Raw genomic sequence first — 18,229 nt, 5'->3', positions numbered from 1 at the left:
TTATTAAAGCACTTGTTCTTCCAGAAATGAAAGCTAGTTTCAGAATTCTGTCACTTTTCATGGAACCTTTTAATATTGGGTTAGTTTAATTCTTGCTTTACTCAAGCTGGTGAGAGCAGCTCAAACCCCTTTTTATTTATGTGTTTCAGATTGTTGCCAACAAAGGAGGCTTTGAAGTAGTGACCAAAGAGAAGAAATGGTCTAAAGTGGCTAGTCGGCTTGGCTACCTGCCAGGAAAAGGCACGGGGTCATTGCTCAAGTCTCACTATGAACGGATCCTGTATCCCTATGAGCTCTTCCAGTCTGGGGTCAGCCTCATGGTGAGATACTTGCCTTTCATGCTATGGAAAAGGGACCCAAAAAGGCACACAGAGTGCTGTGTTACTCCATGTGAAACTGGGGCATGGGGTCAGTGCTGTTAGAAGCTCCAGTTGTGCCCACAAAGCTAGAACCACCCTTGTAGTTATCTGTGACTGAACAGTGCTAGAAGTTGTAACCTTGTGTAGGACTGAAGTCAACTGTGTTGGGAAGGAAAAGAAGCCAAAAGATGATATGCTTTATTGGAAATGTTTATTTTTTCTCTTGATAAGCTGGTAGCTGGGATTCAGTTTTCTTGTTTGAAGGGTGAATGAATTAATTGGCCTCTATTCCAAATGGTGTGTGTAACACTGTGTGATTTTGCTCATCCTGTTTCTTAGCAAACAGAATGATTCACAGGCTGTGGAATGATGAGCACTGCCTGACCGTCAGTGTCCTGTGCTCTGCTCCTCTAGGGCATACAAAAACCTAACTTGGATCTTAAGGAAAAAGTGGAGGCTGAGGATCTCAGCTCAGATGCCCAGGCTTCCCCAAAGCAGGCTTCAAGGATGAACGTAATGCTGAAGAGAACCAGGCGTGTCAAATCCCAGGTACTCCTGTTAATCAGCTCCTGCAGAGGACACTTACTTCTCCCACCAGTGCAGCCGACTTTGGCTCTGGAATCCTGCTCAGAAGCACCACTGGGAAGCAGTCTTCATTTAACTAAAATCCAGAGGAGTTTGTCACTCTGAGATCTGGTTTGATGCAGCAGATGCATTGTTTGTGTCAAAACTTCTCAAAGTTGCGTTTTGTTTACTGACAAGCAGCCTAATTACCTTGGTAATGAATGTATCTGTGAAAATGAGACAGAAAGCTCTTTGTGAGTTGACATTAAAGCTTCTTCAAAGTTCTAGAACTTTTAAAAACCTTTTTAAACTATGCCTCCTAATGACATAAATGCAAATCCATGTAGGTAATGGTTAGTTGTGGAATTGTACGTGGGACTAACTATCTCAAGCTGGGCAGGCAGTTCTTCTGAAGAACTGAAACAGGTATGTGAGGAGATGATCAGTGATGGCTGGAGCTGTATAGGAGTTCTGCAGGTTTTTCTGCTGAAAAGCAGTTTCCTTCCTTCTGAATTACTGGTGTTATAGGAATTTCTGGTATTTTAGTAGGTGATACTAAATCCTGGGAGGTACCCCTGACAAAATCTGAATTCAGATGAATCACCACCATTTAAAATGCTGTCTTACTAGAAATAATTGTGGGATATTGCCCTGATGGCTCTGTTGCACTATTTAAATTAGGCCCTCCCCTTTTGTCAGAGATGCTCCTTGCAGGCAGCATCCTGAGGCTTTTCACATGAAGTCTTGTGGCTCCCTGCTGGCTCATCAGCAGAGCGTGGGTGAAAGCTGGATTTATATGCAACCAACTTCCTACTTGCTTCATACCATTCTAGACTTAGCTCCAGGCCCACAGTTTTTTCAAATGCTCTTTTAACTGCTTTTTTTCCTTATTTTTACAATGCACCTTTCTTGTCACTGAGGTATTTGAGCATGAGAGTGCTGCATGGACTTCAGCAGTCATTTGCTATCTGGAATTCTTCTTTGAATGTTACAGCCAAATGCTAGCATGTCCTTTTTCTCACACATGGTGTAAAAGTGTCACTGTTTTATTAAGGTCCTGTGGGATCCTTTTTCCTGCTGATTTCAGTAGGATGATGGTACTTGTCATTTCTCCATGTTGGAAAGATGATTCTTTGGTGACCATGGCGCTGTAAAGCTGTTTCACTTTGTTTAAAGGGCCTGCAGTTCAGAAATAAGAGAATTTTATTTAGATCTTCTGCAAAATATATATATATTTAAATGCCTTTCATTAGGCTTGTAGCCAAGTTATCTTTTAAACGTTGCAGTTATTAAAAGGTGGAAATGAGTTCTTTAATACAGGAAAAACTCATCCTGCTTGCACAGACAGGAAAAGTGGGTTTTGGCTGTGTTGGAAGCTGTGTATAGCTATCTTAAGTCATCCCTGGAGCAGAATTTAGAGGCAGATTTTTTCCTCTAGGCAGAAAGGGTAGCAGTGTAAATAAATATGTGAGAACATGGAGACATTGTTCCAGATTTCAGTGTACCTTTTTATTGTAGACAGGCCTCTGTTTGTTGTCTGAAATGCATACCTGGAACTGGACCAGAGGTTGTCTAAACAATTTTTAGAGGGCAGGTAATATGCAAGTAATGTAAAACCTGCTAAATAAATGTCATTCTACTCTAGCTGAAACATCTGAATGATTTGTGTAGTTTGCCAAGTAGTCCAATATCTGGTTATTGAGCGTGGATAATTCCACAGACTTCTACAGCACTTTTCCAAGTGCTAGAGTAATTTCCAAAGATCCTCTGCATCTTCTTGCAGATAGCTTCCTTTAGGATGAGCAATGAATTACAAAGTATAAAAATAGTGATCAGAAATTTCTGAAATGGAGAATGATCCTCAACAGTAGAAGGGGGTGAGAGACTTTGAAAAAGCAAATTCCAGGATTTTTGGAGAATGTGAAAAATGAAAGAAGATAGAGAATGAGCATTCTCCTCTGTGAAGAGTGGCTTGAGAATCTTTGGATACTATAATAAAATGCCAATTGAAAACATTGTCTCTGAATAGGAAGGGAATAATTAGATGGTGAGATAATCTGTTCAGAAAATGAACTTAATGCTTTATTCTCTCTTTTCTCTGAAGAAAGCTTTCACAAATAAAAGCTGGAGAAAGGCAGCTGAGTTCCTAAAGGCTTGTAAAGAAAATTACAATAAAAAGTAAATTAATCCAGATTAGGAAAAGAGAATGTCCTTAAGGAAATCTTAAATTTAGGAGAATACTTTCTTAGAAAAGGGTAGTGTATCTTCATAGATGATCTGTTAGGGTGTATTTTGGCTGAAAGGGATTTTTCTAATGAGGTTATGTTGTGGTGAATTCTGGTGAAGAATTGCAGTGCTGGAACAAAAAGTGCTGTCTTCTCTAAGGGTATTAACTTAATGTCCAGAGAATTTTCTTAAAAACAATTCTAAGTAATGTGTCTGCTTTCAGATTTCTGAATGATTGCAGATTAAGACAGTAAAATAGGCTTCAGTTTTTTTCACTTGAGAGATTTCTTTCCATGGGAATAACTGTCAAACAAAATAGTGAAACAGAAGAACTCTGGCAGATGCTGACTAATGCCCCCAACATGTAAATATTATTGATGGTAACCATTGTTGTCTTGTGTATTGGAGGTGGAGGAGTGGGGAAGCAAATGTTTCAGAATTGATGAGGGGTGAGACAAGAGAATAGTGAATGAATCCAGTGTAACTGGATCGTGTTATTAGGCTTGGCCCATATACAAGAAAAGCCCTTGGGTTGTACTTTCAGTTGAGAAGGTAAAAGACGCAGTCTGTGTCCTTCAGGATAAAGATAAGAGTAGAATCACAGTTTTAGCACATTAGTTTCACTTGTGTAGAGAAAATATAATGCAGAAGTGAGCTGGAGTTTTGTGTTGTTAGCAGAGAGAGAAAATGGCAAGGAGTGCACGATTGCTGCTGCATCCATGCACTCACAGTTTGGAGTTTGGCTTTTTTTTACAGTCTTAAAGAACACAGCAGAAAAAATGCTTAGTGGGGCTTCTGAATACTTTTGGTATTTACACCTTTAAGTATCAATATCCTGTCAGTGTTGATGAGGTTACGTAGGAATCTGATTTTTAAAAACATTCATCTTCCAGTATGCAAACTGTTCTTTTTCAAAACTCTGTAGCTCTTTCCACCTCAGCATGGATTTCATCCACTGAGATTTAGTGGTATCCAAGTAAATGAGCAATGAATATATATTTAGGTAATGTATTTTTAAACTAAGCTGTAAAACTTTGTTGTTGCATATTAATGATTTACTTGTAAAATTATTTTTCATATCTCATTGTGAAAACTTATCTTTGGTCACAGTAGTAGGAGAAATTGAGGAGATTGTTGTTGAAATTATGTCTGTACTGAAATATGTGGGTTGATTCTGTCAGGTTCTATTAGTTGAGAGAATGGTTGAGTTGTTAATGAATTTCAGATGGAGAATTAGGGACTAGAAGTCTCTGGATGTTTTTCCTTATGGCTTGTAAGCCAAAAAGTGAGTAATTGGTGAGGAAAAATTTGCACAGTTGCACAGTGGGCTTACAAAGTTGGTCACATATAAAATGAAAATAATTTAATAGCTACATATAAATGTTCAAAATTAAAATATCAGTGTTAATTAGGCTAGCAAGATGCTTGTTAGTGTAATGCATACCCAGTTCAGTGGGAACAGGGACTGTAAATATCACTAAAAATTCCTTAGAGTAATAATGCGTAGGAAACTGTATCTTCAAATGTCTTCTGGAAGCAAGAAAAAAACCAACTGATTTAGGTAGAAAAATCATCTTTTTTTAATGATAAATACTATTTTGGAAGAAATTTTTGGGGATTTTTTTTAGTAATTGATTAAAAACTTTAAATGCATGTCTCCCCAAGGGACAGGCATGAGCTATCAGGCCATAACTTTGAAAAATAAGATGAAGTATCATCAGGAAGTTAACTGAAGAAAAATTTCTTTAAAATTACATGCCACCTTCAAAATTGATAGGCTTGCTGAGATCTTTTAAGATCAGTGACTTTCAGGAGAAAGTTTTTGAACAGTGAGCATTTAGTGGCCTTCTGTACCATATGAGAGAGATTTTTCAGAATATAAGGAGGCAGCATAAAAAAATACCAAGGTGATTGTGTTGCAGCTAAAAGCAAAATATTTTTTTTCTTTTTCTTCTTTTTATAGTTAGGTTAGTGGCAGTGATGTGAGAAAATGAGGTGGGTCAGTAGTGGGAAGCAGGAAGTTCATTTGAGCAGAACACTTCAGGAAACATCGCTGGCAGGAGCTGTCACCAAATGGATCTTTTTACTTCTGATTTTGAGCTTGCAACATGAGTAGGTGTGATCTGAGTTGTACTCGCAACATTTCATCACAAATAAGCCCAGAAGCAGCCAACCTTAAAGAAGTTGGTTGGAACTCATTTGTGTCGTGTGGATGTTTCTGCTCAAGAAGCAGATAAGGAAATTGTGTTGAAACTGCATTAAAATCCACTTGACTGAATCACAGTGATTTTGGAAAAAGTTGCTCTGGCATTCTTCTTACTTTTTGCAAGATGTCAAACCTAGTTCTATTGGATGTAGAGGTGACTTCTTGTTGGTCTGGAATATTAGATGGGAAATAATTTGGAAATTTGGGACAAAAATTCTATTTCTTACTCCATTTGCGTATGTTCATTGACTTTAGAAACAGAAAATGGCATCTTTTAAAGCCTGCTTCTTCTGATGAGCACATATTCTGGGAGAATGGTATGGAAACAAATAGTGAAGAAACCTGGAGAGGAAATATTGGTGGTTTGTGCTGATGTGGTCTTGTTTTTATTTTTAGGCAGAGGTAGGAGAAATGAGTAGAAACACTGAACTGAAGAAGCTGCAGATCTTTGGAGCTGGACCCAAGATGATGGGACTGGCATTGGGAGCAAAGGATAAAGAGGGTAATTAAATCTTGGGCTCTTGGCTTTCTGTGAGTTCTTTGCTTTCAGTGAGACTCTTAAATCTTCCTGAATGTGTCTAGGGACAGTATTAAGAGGAAGGCAAATCAAAACTGGAAAAAGAAAGCTAAATATTCCAGGGTTTCATTCAGGAGAGATTTACATTGCGCTTCCTGTAACTTGGCAGAGTTTCAGCTCTTTATGTATTATATAGTAACAATAACAATTAAGCAGCTGTTCATGAACTGAGTGACTAAGGGGCAAAGTAGGATTTAAAAGTACTGAAACTGATCCTGCAGTCAAGTGCACAACTTAAGTATCTAATGCATTGTTTTTCATGAGGGCACTGGGATCACCTGTGAGGATAAACAAAATGTTTTTACTGATCCCTGTGGATTTTAGATTGGCCAGGTATAACATGACATTTTTGCTTTCTTTGGGCTTTTAAATAGTTTCTGATCTGAAGGGCAAAGTGCCAGGCTGGGTATCTGTGATGTTTTTACAGGTTAAGTCTATCTTGATGTGATATTAATAGCATTTCACTTCATTTTACTTCAAGATGAGGTGACGCGAAGGCGCAAGGGAACCAGATCAGAAGCGTTTGGAATGCAGATGAGGCAGCGCAAAGGAACTCTTTCTGTCAACTTCGTAAGTTTGATGCCTTTGCTGTGATTGCTGATAGAAAGGACTTGGTTTATTAAGATCTTCCTTTTTCGCCTAAAAGAACCCTCACCCCTCCAAACAGATGAATGAATGCATGCAGCAGCAGATGATACTGTTATGGGAAGAAAGAACGGTATTTTGAAAAACAATCTAGGCTTTTGTTTTCATCTTTTGGACAGGAAGGCTGTTGCAATGTGAAGCTTTTTTTGCTGGTCCTATTTGCCACTTGCTTGAATGCCTTCAGTAGTTCAGTTTTAGTTTGAGCTCCCCTTAATAGAACAACTATTATACTGCTTCTTTTCCTTTCCAGAGATTCTGAGGTGCTCCACTACTTCAAGAGTTTATTCTTAGCAGTACCACATCTTGTGTCTTTTGTGTTTTGAATTTGAATATGAAAAAGAAAACATTTAGTTCTCTGATGTTTGTGCATGGAAAAGGAATGTACAGTTGTTCTTAATATCTTTCACAGAATGTGACTTCTTACTTTTAAAGTGTCATAACTTAACATGCGTGTGCAGCCATGAATGAAGATCCGTGCTTTTATTGTCTGAGGAATTAGGCTCTTCACTTAGAATTCAGGTGTTCTTTCTCTTAGCCTGAAAACACTTAGAAAAGCTTATCTTAAATTTCAACCGTGGAAGGCCAAGGCAACCTGAAGACTCTAGTAATCATATTATTATATGGGGAGGGGGGGGAAGTGGGAGAATTTGGGTATTTAAAAACCAAATCACTGTGCCATTGCAGAAGAGTTTTTTGTGACTTGAATTTTTTTCAATTGTGCTACTACTTCTGAACATACAGTTTTCCTGGGCCATGTAAAATTGATAATTTTAACTGTCTTTTAACTATAAAATGTTATGTGTAGTCTCTTGGGGTTTTTTTAATGGAGCACTATTATTTGCTTACTCTTTTCATTTAACCTGTATTTGTAAGAGAAGATGAAAGTGATGTACCAACAGAACTGTTACTTTGAAACTCTAATCTTTTGAAATTCTGTGACTTCGTACTATTTGGTTCCATGCTTTTTTTTATTAATACTTGGACAAGGAAAGCAGCCCTAAATGCACTGGTAATGCATTTACCTTACATAACATTGGCCTGAAAGATACTGTGGTGCAGTTTTTTGTATATTTCTCCATAATTTATTTCTTTTTTTAAAGTACTATTAAATTTTATTTGGTGAATTACCAAGAAGGAGTTAAAATACAGCTTTTATCCCCTCCTCTCCCCTTAATGCATGTAGTTATATATCATCATAGTCTTACAGTGTTTTATTATGTGGCTAGCAAGACTTTTTAAAGCTATTACATAATCACAGGTTTGCTTGTGAATATGTATTTCAGTGCAGTTTTTTGCATTTGCCACATCCTCACTTGTGTTAACGTAGAGGATGTGTATGTTTATAGGAATTTAGAGAGAAGTTACTACCAATGAGAGGTAGCTAGTGAGAACCATAGAAAACAGCATTGCTATTTTCATGCGTTGTTAAGTTTAGTGAAGAGAATATGGAAGTGCCTGCTGAGGTACCCTCCCTCACTTCTATGTACTTGCAACAAAAATAGCTGGTTTGGTGCTTTAGACAAACATAATATTCCACAAGGGCGAGTGTGTGGATTTTTTTTTTAAAGGGCAAAATGATACCTCTCTGAGTAGAGCTGCATTATTTTTTAAAATACTTTCTTAAGAAACCTGAGCAGTCTACTTAGAAGTATATTACTGCATAGCTAGGAGGTTGCATATTTAACTAGGCTGCTGTAAGTTGAGATGAGTTTGTCATTAACTATTTAATCCACCTGAGCTTAATCAGCTGAAATGCACGTGTTTCTGTGACTTCTTGATTAAATTAACAGACCCCACCAAACTCAGCCCCACCTCTTCTGGTGTTATTTTGAGCTGTGTGAAGGAACTCACACAGGAAGGCACAGTCTGAGTTGCCAGGTGTTGGTGGGAGATGGAGCAGAATTTGGAGCACGTTTCATTCATGAAGTTCATGCTGTTAGTAAAAATTTATACATAATGTAGTTTCTGAGCAGTGATAAAGTAATACCTTTTTTTTTCTAATATTATTATAGTTCTTCAGTATTATATTAAATGTTTATGTTAATTAAAGTTGTTTGCACAATACAGGAAGCAAGAACAAACAAAACTTGAAATCTCTTCATACAGTTCTCTGTGGCCCCAGAGAATATCTCCCAGTCAGTGTTGTTCTTTTTGAGAGACCATCATGAAGAACTCACGAAAACTGTTGGCAATTTTATCAGGGTTAATACTTTTCTTATAATTTGGAGTTTTTATCCTTTGCTTTGGAAAAAGGAGAAAGAAGTTGGTACCTTTACACGTGGTTTCCTTTGCTTCCTTGTGAGTTTTTAGATTGAAATCTGTAGGTTTGTAGCTTTTGTTATCTCTTTCTCATTGCAGAGATACCACTGTAATGTTGCAAGTGATGTGTGTATTTCTGAAATAGCTTTGAGATTTTCCTTAGCTATGTAGAAATTTAGTTTAAATTGGTTTCCATGATAAGAGGGCTGAAGAGAGGGAGTTCTAAAAATGGTAATTTGCTCTTTTGCCTTAGAATAACATAAATGGGATGCTGCAAGTTAGATAGCAAGAGATAGTCCAACTGAAATGAAATGGATAGTTATAGCAGCACCCAAAGTCCTCCTGCCCCCACATTGTGCTGCTTTAGGAATGAGACATAAACTATCATTATCAGTACTTCTCAAAAACCAGAGGAAACTGTTGATGCTCATATATTGGACTTCAGGTTAGCATCCTTTGTTCCTTAGCTTAAGTAAGGCACGCTCTGGATGAGAAACTTCTTGTAACTTTTTTCTTCTTTTTTTTTTTTTTTGCCCCCACAGGTTGATCTCTATGTTTGCTTATTTTGTGGTAGAGGAAATAATGAAGATAAACTGCTACTGTGTGATGGGTGTGATGACAGCTATCACACTTTTTGCTTGATTCCTCCTCTTCCTGATGTGCCCAAGGGTGACTGGAGGTGTCCAAAGTGTGTTGCTGAGGTACAGTTCAAGAGCTACTGAACATTTGTATTTGTATCTGGAAGGAGCAGAAGAGGAGCAGTTCAGCAATCCATCAGTGTAGTATGCATAGCTTGTTTTGGAATATTGTCAAGATGAGCATTGAATTTTGGTTGATGAGTCATAAGAAGAGAAAAACATTCCTTCTAGAACTTGGGCATAACCTTTGTTTATTATATGGCCATAGTGACAAACTAAAAATTTGACCTTGGTATATTAAGAGCTGAAAGTCAATTTGATAATCTGGTAGTGGGAAATTAGGAGTGAGAGCTAGGGTTATAATGAGGACACATTTTGTAAACTAGGAAGTAAATAAAGTATGAAGTTTAGGCATAACAGGGAGCTTTGATTATTGCAAAGACATTATAGCGTTGTTCAGCATGGCCTGTAGCAGAAAGTGAAAGAATTAATTTAAATTTTTGTTGTAGCTATTTTAGATTTGGTTTAGTCTAAAAAAGGAACTGCTCAGGCTCTGAAAGTGGAAGCTAGTTGAATTTCATTACCCAAAAAAGAGCAGCTGCCCAGTTTCAAGAGATGATTGATCAACAGACAGCAAATATCACTTGATTGGTTTGGTATTTGTCTTAAGGAAACAAATTTTACAAGCTCAGAAAGTTGGTAGATGTATGATTCAGAGGAAGAAACTTACTGTTTGTGACTGTGTAATTATGTGAGTGGCTGTGTTGTTTCCAGAAAGAACAGTTGTGCACAGGTGTTTATCTGTCCGTTTCCCCCCGTGCCCTTCCACAGTGTTGGCTCCTGCTGGTTCCTTTATTGGTGTTTGGAGAGTGAGCAGCTACAGGAACTGGATCAGCTCACTGCTCTAACCTTTCACTGAGAGATGAGGTTGAGATGATCTCAGGCAAATGCTGCTTAAGGAGAGGTGGAAATTCATAGCTACAGGCAAGGGAAGAGATGAAAACTTTCACTTTGGGCTACTGCCCGGTGGATTAACCTACTTTATTTTCCCCTAAGGAAGAGCAATAAAGCAGTATTAGCAAGCTGCAGCAGTCTAATACAGTGTTAATTTAGAGACTGTAGTAGTAAATAGAGTGGCTGCAACAGTTCAAGAATGTGGAAACTCAAGAAATTTCATTGTTGCTAGTAAAAACAGGGATAGATCGTTACCAAAGGAAAAAAAAGTGCAGGCAGGGACAAACCCAAGAAAGATAAAATGCCAAGTAATTTTTTACTAGCAAGTGATACAGAAAATACTTGAAAATTTTTGGAAATGCATTGAAATTAAGAGAAGGAGAAAACACATGGCTATAATATGTACTAGCAGAAATATGTTTCAAGTCTTCACTAGCACTTTTTGCCTCAGTTTTTACTTTAGATGTTAATTGTGCACAGATGCTTGATGTAATTTTACAGCAGGGTACTGGAACAGAAGCTGGGAAGAATAGGATAAGGGCTCTTTATATGTATTGAGGTCAACATTGTTTGACAGTGTTCACAGATGTTGTAGATTCTGTCACAGGCTCCATTTCAGAACCACTTTGATACATGTTGGGAATGGTCTAAGGATAGTTCCTCTTGAAAAAACGAGAAACTACTGATGAATTCCTTTCCAGTTCTGTTTCTTTGAGTAGCTGACTATCACATAGTTTTACATCATCTTTGTGTCTTATGTATGAAGATGGTGTCAGTTCTCAGGAGCTGAGAAGAACACATTTGAAATCAGTGGGGAGAGGAGCTGAAATGTCCACCAGCAGTTTTTTGCTTTTTCAGAATGGATGAGGATAGAACAGTGAAATATTTGGAGATTTTCTGTCAGATGGGCCCTGTCTGCTTTTGGCTGTGTTGCCATGTTCTAGTTTCCTTTTTCCTCTTCCCTATATGTTTTCACAGTGTCAATCTGTTGGTGATTTACTGACTTGATAAGACTGAAACACTCAGGGGGTTGTTCCTGTGCAGTTATTCTGCAACTGCTTGAACCCAGTGTGTCTACAGACGTGTCCTGTGGCTGCCTAAGCATCTTGTGCACAGTCTTGTTCTGTGGCTTGCAGCAGTAGCTGCTGAAATGTAGCTTTGGACAGGAAAGCAGAAGTGTGGAGCACTGGGGTTGCAGTGTAAGATTAACTTCTGTGCCGTTAATTCTGATCTGTTTCCGTTGTGGTGCGACTGCCTGGGCTGGAAAAGTCTCAAAGCTGGTAGCTTGTGCTGGGTAAGGACTCAGATGGACACCAGGGCTTCTTGCTAAAAATGTAACTGTGTCAGAGTCTGCTGCAGGGAACAATAATTCTATGTTCTATCTCCTAGGAATGCAACAAACCCCGAGAGGCCTTTGGATTTGAGCAAGCTGTCAGGGAATATACTCTCCAGAGCTTTGGTGAAATGGCTGATAACTTCAAGTCTGATTATTTCAACATGCCGGTCCATGTGAGTTTTCAGCTTTTGTTGGGATTCCTTGTAAGGGAAAAAGACAAGATGTTTCAGCTGGATCCTGGATTTTTGCTAAGACATCTTAGCCTTGTTTAGAGGCACCATAAGCTTCAGACACGTAAACAAATTATTTAGCTTGCTGGCATCTGGTCTCATTTCAACTTCATTTCACCCTTTTTCCCCAAAGGACAGACAGCTTTATTGCTTGTCAGAGTTCACTGTATTGGGCATATTCTAGTTAAACTTCTTGCCCTTTTTGATAGACTGAACTCGGTATCTCACTCTTGTTTGGCATAGGGGCCTTCTGCCCTTCCTATGCCTTTTGTCTTGGTTTAGCTTGTCCAGAGGATAAATCTTTTTGTTTCCTTTTCTCTTGCAGTGTTTTCTTGTAGACAAGTCAATAGACTGAATCTGTCTGATAATCACAGTGGTTTTGGGGTGGTTTTTTTTTTTGTTTTTGTTCTGCATCGCAGCAGCATTTGTCAGAGTAGCATTTCTGCTTTGGCACAGTTCCACTGTCCAGTGGACTGCGTGCAGCACCAAGGTCTTCCTCCTCTTGCTAAAGCCTCTACCTTTTAAGGACTCCAACTTATGAGACAAATTGGGACATGGAACAAAGCTTATTTTATGAATAAGCTTCATAAATACATATAAGTAAGCATAATGATGAGTTATGTGAAGATCAAACTCCTGAACAAGATTTTATATCAATTTTCCTTAATGATGTTTAGAAATCCTGGTCATTATCCTTTGAAATAGTTGGGAATTTGCATGCTGCTTTTTTCTCTGATTTCTGTTGACTGTCTCCTCTTCCCCTTGTGTTTTGCTGTACTTCTGGTGATTCCATGTCTTTTGTCCTTCATAATGTGGTATCCTATTTGTGAAACATTCCAGCCACTATGGAGGAATACTGACCAAACTATGACTTTGAAGAGATGGAGGGGAGAGGGGGAGTGACCTTGGCATATGAAAATTTGCAGGGAGTTAATAGTGATTTATTGCTTTAATGATAATTTTTGTTGCCTGCACATTCCATAACCTCTCTTCTGCTTTCAGATGGTTCCCACTGAGCTGGTAGAAAAAGAATTCTGGCGATTAGTGAGCAGCATAGAAGAAGATGTTATTGTGGAATATGGGGCTGATATCTCATCCAAGGACTTTGGGAGTGGCTTCCCAGTGAAGGATGGTCGACGAAAGCTGATGCCAGAGGAGGAGGTGAGGAGCAGGATATGCAAACTGACCCCATTCTTTGCTCTGCATAAGATTTCACATTATGAATTTAGGTCAGAAATCAATGTGGTTTTGAAGAAATCAAGAAATTGTTGCAGGCTTTTGCAGTTACTTAACCTTCCTTTTGAGCAGGGCATTAATCTGATATTTGAAGTTCTTATAGAGATTTGGTTGCTTATAACCAAAGTCTGTTTCATTACTTAAGTCATACCTGCTTTCTGTCACTTTATCTTAGCAGGCAAAGATGTGCAAGTTGTTGAAGTTTGTCTGATTCTGAGGAGATTCTTTATTAATTTTCTTGTTCCAAACCTTTTCTTTGTTGAGTTAGCTACAGAAACATGATTCTGTCTTCCTTAGGAGGTTCCTAATGGGTGAAACAAATTGGGTTTAGTTTGTTTCTCTATGCAGACTGTAAGAATGCAGATGTAGATACAACATTCAATTATAAAATCTTCTGTAGAGATCATCTGGAGAGTACAGTATCTATTTTCCCTCATACCTTTTACTGCTTGTCTGCTTAAATTCAGACATGGTAAAGGTGTGGTTTCCTGATTGCCCTTCCCCACATCAATTTGTACTCCTCCCTGGAAGAGGTAATCCTGCTCACTATTGTCTTCCACCTATTCCTGCTCCTTCCCGTGTGTACCTTTGTGGACTATGATTGTGTAGCTGCTTAGTGAGTCAGCACTGATTGTTTATCTCTTTGTATGAAGGTAGTTGCTTAAAAAATTTCTTAACAAGGTCACTTAAGTCTTCTAACTCACTGCAATGTCTTTGTAGTGTCAGAGTAAAGGAAACGGCAGCAATGTCTGGCTGAGCTGAGGGCCTGACAAGTCCTTTCAGCAGCTAAGGGATATATCTAAAATTCCAATCAACCTATGCTTGCAGTTTTTGTAAAAGTAGTGGAAAGTAGGTTAATGCTGGAGCACAGTAGTGGGCTTTTAAGGCTGTCTGGATTATAATGTTTTGAACGAATTGTATATGTTTGAAAGTAAAAGTGAGTGCTTAACAGGTGATCCTGTCCTCTCAATAATGTGTAGGAATTTCTCCCCTTGAGAAAACTTAATAAAGTAATCTATGCAGTAGATCAACATAAAGTGCAGCTTGGTAAAACGGATGTTAAAAAAGCTGAAATAATAACATATGTCACTGTGTTTAAATTTAAAGTTATCCTATATTACTGAAGTCTTCTATATTCAGTGGTTTTGCTGATGTTCCTGGTGTTTGGTTCTACCAGAAGAGCATGAAACCTGCATTCTTGGGATGGGAAAAAAATCAAAACCAAGGTATATAGGCCTTGATCCAAAGAAGATGGCCTATGTTGAAATACTAGGACTGGTATTAAAATCTTAGTGTGATTATTTGATGACTGCGGTATTTAAGGAATTATTTCTGGTTTTGATGTTTCATTGTTGCAGGAAATATCCTGTTATCTACTATGGAAATGGATTGGCTGATGTTTTCATTTGTACTTTCATTTCCTGGAACTGGTGTCTTTATGTTCTTCTGATGTGTCCAAATTTTCTCCTTTTGACAGGATTATGCTCTCTCTGGCTGGAACCTGAACAACATGCCCATTCTTGAACAGTCAGTCCTTGCTCACATCAATGCAGACATCTCTGGCATGAAGGTGCCCTGGCTGTATGTAGGGATGTGCTTCTCTTCCTTTTGCTGGCATATTGAAGACCACTGGAGCTATTCCATCAACTACCTGCATTGGTATGGGCTGTCCTTTGTGCCTCTACCTTGCACTGCTCTATTTGCTTTAGGAAGTTTGTATTTCTAAGTGCCTCTGCACTTTCACTGAAAAGCTGAATGTGCAGAGTATGCTTAGCTGTGGCTGATTGAATACAGATGCTTTTTAAAGCATTGTAGTGGGTTCAAGGACAAGCATTTAATTAAGGCAAACCCAAGACAAGCATATCAGCACTTTGCATTGACTGATGAAATATTCTTTTGTTACCAGCATTCCAGTGTCGCCATAAAATTGTGCTTTACAGGTTCCTGTATGTTTTAAATAAGTTTTTTTGTTTAGAACTGAGTTAAGAGTCCGCTGGTTCCCTCCTTTATGATTTGAAGTTGGGATGTGTCTGTGTGCTAGAAGTGGAGTCTGCTCTCTCATGGCTTCTAGAGGCATCAGAGCTGATCCATGTATACAGGGAAATATTCCTTGTGAAGAGAAATTTGGAAGTAACTCTGCCCTTTGGAACAGTCCTGGAAGTGTTGTGGTGTTCAGCTTTTGTGTCTGAATAGAAGACTCATGGCAGATTAATTACAGGCATTGCACATCTTACCAGTTCATCAGTGAGTGGAGCAGGGGGAAAGACAGGGAGGGAGAGCTGTGAGAAACTTCAGAAAGTTTGCTGGACATCTGGGAGAGATGAGCTGATGGCCTTTAAACCAGAACGGCACATCTTTGAAAAAATATGTTTGCTAGCAAGGTCTACTCCACAGACTCGGGAAGGAACTGCATTAATTTTGTGATTTTGTTTTTAGTTGAGTTCGTGTCTTGGCCGCTCGGTGTGTGCTGCGTGCTGCCAGCAGGGGGCAGCGCAGCCCACCGAATCGCCGGGAATGCTGCTCCGGGCTCTGCCTCTGGGATAAATAATAGTAATAATAATAAAAATAAAAAAATCCCTAGGGCTATGCCTCCCATCAGGTGTTTCACCAGAATCCTGCTTGTACTGAGTAAAATAGATTTTTAAAATACATCTCAGCACTCCAGGTGCTAGCTCATTTTGGTTAAGGAAGGACTGGAGTAGTGCTTGAGTAATTATTTGTTTAGTTTTGGTCCTGTTAATGTAATCTATGCTATTTTCCATTTTTCATCTTAATAGGCCACAGGTTTTTAGTAATTAGTTGTGAATATTAGAGAGATTGCCTGTCTTACTCTGCTGTTGGTTTTAGGAATATGGCTACTCCAAGCCTAACTGAATGGAGGAGTACCATGATCTTTCTTAGACTGTAATTGTGACAGCCAAGGTTTTATTTAATAAACCTAATTCCTTCCTTCTGAAGGAAAATAATTGCCCCTTTTACCCCTTTGGAGCATGTTAAGTGACAATTAGCTTCCATGTTAGGCTTGTCAAGGCAAATCTACTGCCGGGTATGTTGAGAATTGTGTTGGAGTGTAACTGATTTTTCAGATGAAAATAGTACATCCTGAAGAAGATGCTTGTTGATTAAAGGTGTAAAGTGGCTCATGGGGACAGTGCTGCTGGTTGTGAGTGTGATTTACAGCTGGATGGCACTATCAGTTCCCTCTCACTTGTGTTCATTCATGTGCTTGTGTTTTGATAGGGGAGAGCCAAAGACATGGTATGGTGTGCCCTCTCATGCAGCAGAGCAGCTGGAAGATGTGATGAAGGAATTGGCTCCTGAGCTGTTTGAATCCCAGCCTGATCTCCTGCATCAGCTGGTCACTATTATGAACCCCAATGTGCTGATGGAACATGGTGTACCAGTGAGTAGCACACAAGCATTTTTTACATAAGTACTTCTGTGTGCTGTCTTTTTTCATTCTCTGCCAGATTTGTATAACAATGGTTTGGCATAACTCTGAAGAATTTTTATGGTGGGCATTTGCATATTCATTACTTGCAGGGTGTTTTTTAAAGCTTTTTTCTAGACTCTTTGCTAGACTAACCAGGAAATTTCAAGTGTCTAGTAACAGAAGTGAGTGTGCCAAGCTTCCTACATAAAATACCTTCCAGAACAAGCATATGCTGTCTATTACACTTAATTTTTAATTTAAAAAATACCTTCCCTTGTGTGACAGCATGTTTGTCTGAAATGCCTTTTAAAGCTTTTGACAGTAAAATACTTATCTTAGGTTGATTGGAAATCTGAGCATTACAGAATGCTTTCCTGACCAAACAATTGACTGCAGACCTCTAAGCAGCAGTCACTATCATTTGCTTTTGTCTTAGGATAAATTACTTCCCTGGCAAATACCCCGACAAAGCAAACCATAAAATTTTTTCCAGAAGCTTTTGCACTTTGTGGTACAAAGGATTGAATGCTGATAGAGAAACATCCCTTTTGGGATTCATAAAGAGAATTTTCAACTGTTGGCTTATATATTCAGGTCTTTTTGAAGAATGCTGCTAACTGAGTGTTCATGTTAAGAGGGCAGAAACAATCCTTAGCACTGTTGGGGTAGCTGTGTTGCCTGTGGTGACCTATGGGTACAGAAAGTGGTGTTCAAATATCTTGTATTTTTGTGTCTTAAGCTGTTGAATGTTACATATATTTTTCTTTCCTTTGTCCTCCCTTTTTTTTAGGTTTTCAGGACCAATCAGTGTGCTGGCGAATTTGTTGTGACCTTTCCTCGTGCCTATCACTCTGGATTTAACCAGGGATATAATTTTGCTGAAGCAGTGAACTTCTGCACTGCTGACTGGGTCTGTTCTTTTGTATATATTTGCTATGTGACCTCTGCAAGTGATGTGTTAGTAACTTAAATAGTTAAGTTACACAGTGTATTCTATGTTTTTACTTCTTGTGACAGTAGTTAGAAAACATGGGAAGTTTCCACTATACAAAGTAATTTTGGTGAGCAACTTGAAACTGAAACTTTGGGCACATGTTTTTCCTTTTAAATTGGTTAACCAAAAAGTGGCATCTCACAGTACCTTTAGCTGGTATTTCTGTGATGTCACTTTTCTGAATTTAATATATGTCCAGGTCCTGTGTTGATGTTGGAGTTAGGCTTATAAGTCTTTGCTCCTCTTTTGTGCTAGCTCATTTTGCCTTTCAGTCATATTAGTACTGTTCTAATAGCTGTGCCACGTCAGTGTACAACTCATGTGGATTCTTCAGGAAATTGTCAAAGGAGTGTTCTGTTACTATCCAGGGTTTACAGTTGGAAGTTATGATCTCATCTCTAGTTTATCTATCTCTAGCGTTGTTTTTTAAACTAGAAATGGAAATTTTAGCCCTTTTTCGGAGACTTGTATTCATTCATCACAAAAATTGTCTGGAGGACTGGCAGTGTGTCAAGGCTTTTTTTTTCACTCCAGCACTCATGATGTAATGTGTGTGTAGCCTCTGTGAAAAA

At 38.6% G+C, this 18,229-nt stretch overlaps 1 protein-coding gene across 2 annotated transcripts in view; it reads left to right on the top strand.

The window, feature by feature from the left end:
- The window catches only part of KDM5A (lysine demethylase 5A), a 44,780-nt gene that overhangs the window by 5,196 nt on the left and 21,355 nt on the right, over positions 1-18,229 (top strand). For both annotated transcript variants that reach the window (XM_033057009.1, XM_033057008.1), the window contains exons 4-13: positions 150-320; positions 774-908; positions 5,752-5,857; positions 6,414-6,502; positions 9,379-9,537; positions 11,818-11,937; positions 12,997-13,155; positions 14,708-14,889; positions 16,471-16,633; positions 17,454-17,573. In XM_033057009.1, the coding sequence (XP_032912900.1) occupies positions 150-320; positions 774-908; positions 5,752-5,857; positions 6,414-6,502; positions 9,379-9,537; positions 11,818-11,937; positions 12,997-13,155; positions 14,708-14,889; positions 16,471-16,633; positions 17,454-17,573 (1,404 nt within the window). The remainder of the gene's footprint in view (positions 1-149; positions 321-773; positions 909-5,751; positions 5,858-6,413; positions 6,503-9,378; positions 9,538-11,817; positions 11,938-12,996; positions 13,156-14,707; positions 14,890-16,470; positions 16,634-17,453; positions 17,574-18,229) is intronic.

This window comes from Catharus ustulatus, chromosome 4 (assembly GCF_009819885.2).
Source record: "Catharus ustulatus isolate bCatUst1 chromosome 4, bCatUst1.pri.v2, whole genome shotgun sequence".
Taxonomy (NCBI): domain Eukaryota; kingdom Metazoa; phylum Chordata; class Aves; order Passeriformes; family Turdidae; genus Catharus; species Catharus ustulatus.
This window is presented reverse-complemented; position numbering and strand designations above follow the sequence as displayed.